The 9,747-nt window shown below is 35.1% G+C and overlaps 1 protein-coding gene across 1 annotated transcript; it reads left to right on the forward strand.

Annotated features, from left to right (window-relative positions):
• The first annotated feature begins 3,474 nt into the window (after positions 1–3,474).
• On the forward strand, positions 3,475–4,352 carry LOC119076151. Its single transcript, XM_037182835.1, has 4 exons — positions 3,475–3,619; positions 3,682–3,828; positions 3,894–4,085; positions 4,147–4,352. The coding sequence occupies exons 1-4, from the start codon at positions 3,527–3,529 to the stop codon at positions 4,294–4,296; spliced, it is 582 nt and encodes a 193-aa protein (XP_037038730.1). The 5' UTR covers positions 3,475–3,526; the 3' UTR covers positions 4,297–4,352.
• The last annotated feature ends 5,395 nt before the right edge of the window (positions 4,353–9,747 follow it).

Genomic DNA, 9,747 nt, shown 5'->3' on the forward strand with positions numbered 1-9,747 from the left:
AAATTTGTTAGTCAACTATCAAATTTGATAGTCAACTATCAAATTTGATAGTCAACTATCAAATTTGTTAGTCAACTATCAAGTTTTTAGTCAACTATCAAGTTTTTAGTCAACTATCAAGTTTTTAGTCAACTATCAAGTTTTTAGTCAACTATCAAGTTTTTAGTCAACTATCAAATTTGTTAGTCAACTATCAAATTTGATAGTCAACTATCAAATTTGTTAGTCAACTATCAAGTTTTTAGTCAACTATCAAGTTTTTAGTCAACTATCAAGTTTTTAGTCAACTATCAAGTTTTTAGTCAACTATCAAATTTGATAGTCCACTATCAAATTTGTTAGTCAACTATCAAGTTTTTAGTCAACTATCAAGTTTTTAGTCAACTATCAAATTTGTTAGTCAACTATAAAATTTGATAGTCCACTATCAAATTTGTTAGTCAACTATCAAATTTGATAGTCAACTATCAAATTTGTTAGTCAACTATCAAGTTTTTAGTCAACTATCAAGTTTTTAGTCAACTATCAAGTTTTTAGTCAACTATCACGTTTTTAGTCAACTATCAAGTTTGATAGTCAACTATCAAATTTGTTAGTCAACTATCAAATTTGATAGTCCACTATCAAATTTGTTAGTCAACTATCAAGTTTTTAGTCAACTATCACGTTTTTAGTCAACTATCAAGTTTTTAGTCAACTATCAAATTTGATAGTCAACTATCAAATTTGATAGTCAACTATCAAATTTGTTAGTCAACTATCAAATTTGATAGTCCACTATCAAATTTGTTAGTCAACTATCAAGTTTTTAGTCAACTATCACGTTTTTAGTCAACTATCAAGTTTTTAGTCAACTATCAAATTTGATAGTCAACTATCAAATTTGTTAGTCAACTATCAAATTTGATAGTCCACTATCAAATTTGATAGTCAACTATCAAATTTGTTAGTCAACTATCAAGTTTTTAGTCAACTATCAAGTTTTTAGTCAACCATCAAATTTGTTAGTCAACTATCAAGTTTTTAGTCAACTATCAAGTTTTTAGTCAACTATCAAGTTTTTAGTCAACTATCAAGTTTTTAGTCAACTATCAAGTTTTTAGTCAACTATCAAGTTTTTAGTCAACTATCAAGTTTTTAGTCAACTATCAAGTTTTTAGTCAACTATCAAGTTTTTAGTCAACTATCAAATTTGTTAGTCAACTATCAAATTTGTTAGTCAACTATCAAGTTGTTAGGAATAGATGTTTACAAGTTAGAAGATGGGCATCGAATGATGAAATTATTCTTCCCACAAGTTTCATGCACGTCGAAAACAAACTTATATGATTTACCAACACTACCAAACAAAATCAAATTTCATCAAAGTAATCTTTTTTAATTGAGGCTATGATCAACAGTATAAAATCCCGTATTTCTCGGATAGCTTCCAGAACCTTAGTCTTACATAGCCCATCTTCGAACTTAGCCTCGGGATTTTAATTCCACGTATTTAAAAAAAAGAATCATCCAAATTGGTTAAAAATTACTCAAGTTATCGTGCCCTCAACGATTTTTTGTTACCCACATTTAACGTTTTTCTTAGCATTTCATACATTTTCAATCACAGTGAACCTTTTTGTTACCCACATTTTTCGGTATTTTCTGGTGTAAGACCCTGACTTTCAGTCAAAGGAATAACCAAAATTCATACAACAGTACCGAATAATTTAAGTCTTACTACTCATGTAGTTGTTCTACTTTCCGCAACTTCCTGAAATGTTGACTTAGTTTTAACATAGGAAATAATTGGTCCATTAAATCATCCAATTTAATTTATTTATTTAAACTTTTTATGCAAAGTTAATCATTTCGAAAAGAACACAAAATAGAAACTACAAAGTAAGCGATTTTTCTTCTTTTTTACTTTTTTTTTTTAATTGACGTTAATTTGCTAAAGTTATCACGGCGGGGCTGAACCATTTTTTTTTAAGTTTGTGAACATGGATAAATTTTGTTGGAAATGATTACAGTGCCGAACTGGCTCAAAAAGGCCCTTCGGGACAAAGTCCATAGGGCCCATCTTTTCATTCTTGGATCATACGACTGATCGTATACGAAAAGGTAGATGCTATTTGCGCAGGGTACAAATATCGTGTTACTCAGATTGTATATAACAGTTCTCATATCGCGAGTGGAGCGAGCGAAACAAATTTTCTTTAAAATAGCGAAAAATCAAGAATAAGTGTGATCGATTTTCCGTCATCAGGATTACAAAAACAATCTTCTTCTTCTTCTTCTTTTTCAGCCTGTTTCTATCCACTGCTGGATGTAGGCCTCTCCAACTTCTTTCCATTTCGTACGATCCATTGCCATTTGCTGCCAGTTTGTACCTGCAATATTCTTAATTCCGTTTGTCCATCTCTCTGGTGGTCTACCTATAGCTCGTCTTTTATATGGTCGCCAGTTCATGATCTTTTTGGTCCAACGTTCGTCTGTCCTTCTTGCAATATGTCCCGCCCAACTCCAGGACAACCAGACTGCAGAAATAAGACGTAGGATTGGTCTTGCATGGGCAGCGTTCGGAAAACTCAGACTAATTTTCAAAAGCAAAATGAATAATAGTCTGAAACGCAAAGTTTTCGACACTTGTGTCCTTCCAGTGCTCACTTATGGAGCGGAAACGTTAACTTTAACGAAAGCATCCGAAGATAAATTGAGAGTGACACAAAGAGCCATGGAACGGAGTATGCTTGGAATAACATTCAGAGACAGAATGACGAATAAATGGATTCGACAACAAACCAGGGTCGTTGATGTCATGGAAAGAATAGCATCTCTGAAAAACAATCTGGACGTCAAATAATGTTTAAAAAATTTCGATCACACGACAAGTTTCATTGAGTTGTGTTTGTAGACTATGCTATGGTTCGAATATCTTCACAAAAAAAACGATTTTGACACAAAAAATCGATTTCCCGTCTACCGTCAAATCTAGGTTCATTTGCTTATCATAACGGCCGTTCATAAAATCGTCATTTTTTGGACTTAAAGTACTCAACCAACATTTTTTCGAAACATAGAAACGTTGCGCGAAAATCACGTGTTTCCTGAGTCACCCATGTGGAAACAGTTTTTCTTGTTCCAAATAACTGTAAACAGGAATTTTATCTGCCGAACGAACACAATTTCATTGATAGATATTGGTTTTCATATAAGTATTGTTTAGGTTATGTCTCCTAGAATGAAATTTGACAATTCGTAAGGGCTTGGAGTTGAAATAGCATTTCAAATGAAATGTATCACTTGCTTGCTAGATACATTTCCATTTGTTTATCAAAATTTTGTAACTACTTTGCAACACGCTCTTTTTATTTAAAAAAAAAAACGTTTTTCAGACCTTGCGTGATTCGTCTATCAAATGTGATAATAATGATCGTAAAAGTACGTAATTACAGTCAGCATTAACACGTTTCATATAAGTTTTCAGATCAATCAATTTCATTTAGAGTCTAAATGTGTTTGGGTCAGGAACGAGGTCCAGATCATGATCGAATTACAATCTAAAATGTGGCTCAGTTTATTCTTCACATTAACTTTAGTGGTGATTGCGAATTCCATAGGTTTATCGTTCCTTCCAGTAAGTAAAAACTATTAATTGAACGTGTTACGGAAAAGGGAATTTTTCTCGATTTCGTTTAGAAATTATGGACGTACATGGACATACTAACAATACAAAACATAAAAAACGGCGCCCTTGAAACTGATTTTAAAACAAAACGATTCAATCGAACAACATTGGTTATATGTGGTACATTTACGATTAATGAAGATCTCTCCAACATTGATGTACATTGATGCAATACATAGAGGTCATGGCATCGAAAAATACATTTTCAGATCTTTTCTTTCAGTTCAGTATGAAGTTTTTCTTTAGTCCCCTGGGAAACAATCAGTTCATGTTGATACCATACATGTGGCGAAGAGAACCGCTGTGCGATTTTTTCAACAAAAGTTTTCAGAAAAATATTCAACCCGGTTTAGAAAAGGTTTCAGATGTTCCGAAGGCTGTAAAAGGTCAACCAGTGTGTCCGCTGTACGTCAAAGTAAGAGACAATTTTTATGTTGTGATCTCGCAGAGAATGGATCTTCTTTCTAATTTATTAGAAGACGTATACTATTGAAGAGTATTATTTGCCTGAAGATATGTTTCCGCACCATTTCCAACCTGGATCGTACAGATGTGACATACATTTCTATAAAGCTAATGGGAAGGAAATCCAAGAAACTATGGTCGTCGTAGTAAAATTGTATTGATATTTTTACGTTTTGTGAATTGAATCAATGTTTTATCAATATATTCTAAAGCATATACAAGGAGCTATTGCTTTAATGCCATTGTTGCAGTTGCCGGTGTCGATTATGCAATCAGAAAATGCTTAAATAAGCACATGCATAGGGCAATTATACGAGACGCCTACGAAGGTCCTTTCAATTTTAGGAACCAACTCAATATCATCTTAATGATCCCAAACGTCCAGAAGGAACCAAATTAAAACTTACAAATCCTGCTACTTCTTTGAACTCTAGAACTGGTAAGACAGTGGCCCTTGTGGAGTGACTAAATTCTGGGAACCAACCTACTTCCACCTCAAAATTTCAGAAGGGAGCCTAAAGAAACTGAAGATTCCTCGCAAATTCCTCGAAAACCATCAGTTCTAGAAATGCGGAGTGCTGGATTTTTTGAAGCAATATGCTGCCGCCTCAATAATCGCAAAAATACAGAAGGGAACCCCGCAAATCCAGTTAATTCCTCGAATTGTAGAACTGGTAAGCCAGTGTAGAGAGGACTTTGAGAAATGACGAAATTCAAGGAATCAACCTACTACCACTTGGTATAATCACTGGTGATGATTCTAAATTTCAGAAAAGTCAGAATTTTATGCTTGACCCAACATACCGATAATTTCAATCAAACCATGAAAACACTGAATATCACGCGTCAAAAGTTATCGGAAACCACACGTTTTTAGTTCTCTCTCAGCAGACCTTGCAAACAGGTCTAGGGATCCAGGCGATGTTTTCCTTAATGGTGGAGTTTGTTTATGTTATTCGTCAAAGAGAAATTTGATACGAAGGCGGAGCTTACTCTCCGTATCAACGAGATGCACATCGAACGATCAACTCGTTCGGCTTTATATCGCGTATTTTCTTCTTCTTCTTCTTCTATACATTCAAGTTAAACCTTGAACAGTGTATATTACATTTGGTTTTGTTGTTTGTGTATTTCATGGTGTGACAAGTGTAAAATTGTGTGCACCACGGGATTGAAACCACTCAATTACAGTATATGTGTGAATTCGTATACCACGAGAAACATACATACTTATGCAAAAATTATTCTCTCGGTATGCGAATTCACACGTATACTATGATCCAAATTTTTCTTCACATCTGCAAATTTATTGTGTATTTTTGTAAGCAATTTTTAGCTACAAAATTATTGTATACTAAGCAAAAACATGGCATGTCGTTTCGCATTAGCTTTTAAAAGCTTTCGAATTTTTTTTTTGAGCTTCGAGCTTCTTTTGAATTTCAATGGAATGTTCCACTTTTTGAATGGAATCTATAAGAAGCTCAAAGTTTACAGAAGCTTTCGAAAGCTTTTAAAAGCTAATGAGAAAAGACATGCAATGTTTTTGGTTAACACGGCAGCGTTTGAATCTGTTAACAAAAAATTCGCAGGATCAACGTCAGATTTTTTTAACGCTAAATCCCACACGCTAACGCTTAATCCGTACGGTAATGGCAAATGCCGACGATAAAGGCAATAGGGAACATTACCGTACTGATTTAGCGTTAGCGTTAGTGTGTGGCATTTAGCGAAAAATCTGACGTTCTCTAATAACTAAATGAGCTTTACCTTTACACGTCTACAATGTACCGCGCTACCGAGCGATCGTAGCGAAGCGAAAAATGTGACGCTCTCAATTTTTTCTTCTTCATATTTTACGAAATGTAGCGTAATCGCTAATGGAGCGATCCCTTACGAGTTTCTCCTTCAACGAACTGTAATGTCATCTCTAATAGAGCGATCCCATATGATTTTCTCTGACGAACTGTAACGGAGTCTATAATGGCTTAATGCTTAATGGCTAACGAAACGATGCTAACGATCCCATAGTACCCTTACAAAATGTTGGTATAGGCTATTGGAACGGCGCGGCGCCATATAATTATGATGACTTTCCTGTTATATGTTGTAAAACCAATCGGTGCATTGAATAAACAAGAAATATCTCGTATCACGATGAGTAAAAGTATCAGAGGGCTTCAGCCCGAGGTACTTTTACTCATCGTGATACGAGATATCAAATTACTTCACGTGTAAAGTATAACGTTTTACTTACGAGTGAGGGAAAAGGTTTTCACTAGTGAGGGAATAGCCACATTACCTCACTAGTAAAGTAAAATTCCCTTATCGCATTCAGTTGTAGGCATTGAGAGCAGCTAAAATATACTAGTTGAAGTATTAATGTTATCGGTTAAGATACGCACGTAATAGGTTGAATGGACGAATTGAAGTGGTTAAATAATCAGAAACATCGATTTGATCTATAAAATTATTTCTTTGGTAAAATTGCCTCCGAGGAAAACAAAATCATTTTAATTTTCGGTTCAGTAATTTTGTAACTTTCAGATTAGGATTCAGATATCCGAAATGAATTCACGAAAAGACTAAAAAATTCGGCTCCTTTCGAAAAAAATGTTCCATCTCTTGTGTCCATCTGATATCTAAGTCTCATGACTTTGACTGACTATTTTAGAACGCTTACTCTCGGATTAAGCTAAAAGATCGTTTGGCATTGTTTGTGTTCTTTAAAGGGCTTTCGACAGCTCTAAGCTTATTTTTGATTCGATTCGGTTTTCTTTTTAACGGAAGAATTTTTTTAAATTTCCAGAAATTCCCATCAAGGTGCAAAGACTTCGTTTTTTCTTCTCAGGACTTCTTCTTCTTTTATTTGTTTCACATAATCGTTGAATTGCAGCTGTTAGAACTCTCTGTGACTTAATCAAGTAACATTTGTCCACGGTTTCTTTGGAATTTATAGCTTCGCTCAAACATTTGTTACTGGCGGTCAACAGCTTTGCCAATACCTGACCAATGGATTTATTGATTTACCTTATCTTGTCGTCCTTCGCATTTTTGTCCTTTATGTTCAAAATCAGTCTTTTCGTCCTGCAGTCCTGCTGCTTCTTTTTCTCCTACTGTTCAGCTTTTAGTTTTTAGCCCCGTACGAAGTACAAAGGGGCTTATAGGATTACGATGCCGTGTGTAATTGATGGAATTCGAAGCAGACGGTAAGGGCAAAGTGTTTGCCTATGTTCATAGATGACGAATCTGCAATAAAAATTTTGTCTGTCCGTCTGTCCGTCTGTCACGTCGATATCTTGAGTAAATCAAATCCGATTTCAAAATTTTTTTTTTCCCTGAAAGATAGTCGAAATAGTGAGGCTAAGTTCGAAGATGGGCATATTCGGGTCGGCCCTTCGTGAGTTAGGGCCACCTAAGTGATTTAAGGTCTTTTGGTGATATTTATGGCAAAATAAACGATGGAAATGTAAATGACACGGCAAATGATAGGTATTGTCAATACCAATCCAGGAAAAAAAAGTTTTTTAAAATCGGGTGAGTGGACCGTGAGTTAGGGCCTTAGAAGTGAAATGCTACTAGGGCCCTATGTGTATTTTACATAGAACTCGAGTAAATTTCATTCGTTTTTCGTAATTTTTGTTTGATTTAGAAGGTAATCGAATGCCGAATAGAATGTTGTTGAAAAAAAATTAAATTTGGGTCCTTGGCCTAAGGCCGCTACTAGGGCCCTATGTGTATTTCACATATAACTCGAGTAAATTTCATCCGTTTTTCGTAATTTTTGTTTCATTTGGAAGGTAATCAAAGGCCGAATAGAATGTTGTTGAAAAAAAATTAAATTTGGGTCCTTGGACTAAGGCCGTTACTAGGGCCCTATGTGTATTTTACATATAACTCGAGCAAATTTCATCAGTTTTTAGTAATTTTTGTTTCATTTGGAAGGTAATCAAAGGCCGAATAGAATGTTGTTGAAAAAAAAATAAATTTGGGTCCTCGGACTGAGGCCGATACTAGGGCCCTATGTGTATTTTACATACAGTGAACGACATCTCAAATGTCTCACTGTCAAATTTTTCTGAGAATTTTATTGTGTCATTGCAAATTCACAATGACATTCTCTGAAAAAAATGACAGTGAGACATTTGAGATGTCGTTCACTGTATAACACGAGCAAATTTCATTCGTTTTTCGTAATTTTTGTTTCATTTGGAAGGTAATCAAAGGCCGAATAGAATGTTGTTGAAAAAAAATTAAATTTGGGTCCTTGGACTAAGGCCACTACTAGGGCCCTATGTGTATTTTATATATAACTCGAGCAAATTTTATCCGTTTTTCGTAATTTTTGTTTCATTTGGGAGGTAATCAAAGGCCGAATAGAATGTAGTTGAAAAAATTTTTAAATTTGGGTCCTCGGACTGAGGCCGATACTAGGCCCTTCAAAAAAATAAAATTTTAGGGCGATTTGAAATTTTTGTTTCTTTTGAAAGGAACGTCGTACGGGGCTTCGTAATTGCGCTATGCGCAATTTGTAAGATGTACATATTACATAATAATTTTACTTTAACTACATTAACCGGCGCAATAGGCTTACGGTCAAAGTAGGGTGACAGACGCACTAGGGTCACGTACGCAGTAGATATACGGGTTTGTACGGGGCTCAGTCGCAGCAAACGCTCCGACTGTCCTGATGGCTCGTTTAAGATTTAAATGAGTCTGATACTTGTGACGTATACTTCGACAAAATGACGGAAGACGATCAGTTATGGGAATATTCATAACATCATTGTATGCGTCAATGTCGTCATTGACCAATCGGAGAACAACAATTGCTGTTCCTTGTAGCAACTCTTTATCTTTCAGAAGGGTTTTGTTTGTACTTCAGTTACAAAATGTAGATTTATAAGGCACAGTCATCGTCTAATTTTAAACATTTCAATATAAATAAGTCAACCGTTCTTTCCCTGCCTCTGCCTCTGTTATATCCTCCGTACTACGTTATTTCTTGAAAATAGAATGCTCAACCAAAAAGCCCATTAAATGTAAATGTGACGCAAATCCTTGTCTTTTGACTTACAAAATAGCTTAGATCCCTAACGGTGACGTATTTTGCGTCGGAATTGAAAAGTTTAACGAAAACATATTCACAAAAGAAATTGAGTGCGAATAGCCAAACTGGTATAAACAGAATGTTCGCCCTCACGGGTAATGGTACTTACCTAATGAGAACCTAGATATTGGCAAGGTATGGACTCTATACTATATACTACGTGGACAATCATCTTGATTCCATCACTTTTTGCAATTTCTACAGCGGAATTGAGAAGCGCTACTGCACTTAAATAAGTATCAGTATAAATTCCAAAAATTTAGATTTTCTTTACCTATCAACGTTTTGTCACTACCAGAATACGAAACCAAAAATTTCAAACATTGCCCCGTTCATCGTCATTACCCCATTGCAAAGTACAAAATTTATTCCAATTTGTGGCATAAATTCTCATTCCGTAAACAAACAATGAAATACAAACGTAGCCAACAGCCATATACACCACGGCTATAAACGATTAATAAGACCGATGATATCTGTCTCCGCAGCACACAAAATAATCTGA

The sequence above is a fragment of the Bradysia coprophila genome, unplaced genomic scaffold, assembly GCF_014529535.1.
Source record: "Bradysia coprophila strain Holo2 unplaced genomic scaffold, BU_Bcop_v1 contig_232, whole genome shotgun sequence".
Classification (NCBI taxonomy): Eukaryota; Metazoa; Arthropoda; class Insecta; order Diptera; family Sciaridae; genus Bradysia; species Bradysia coprophila.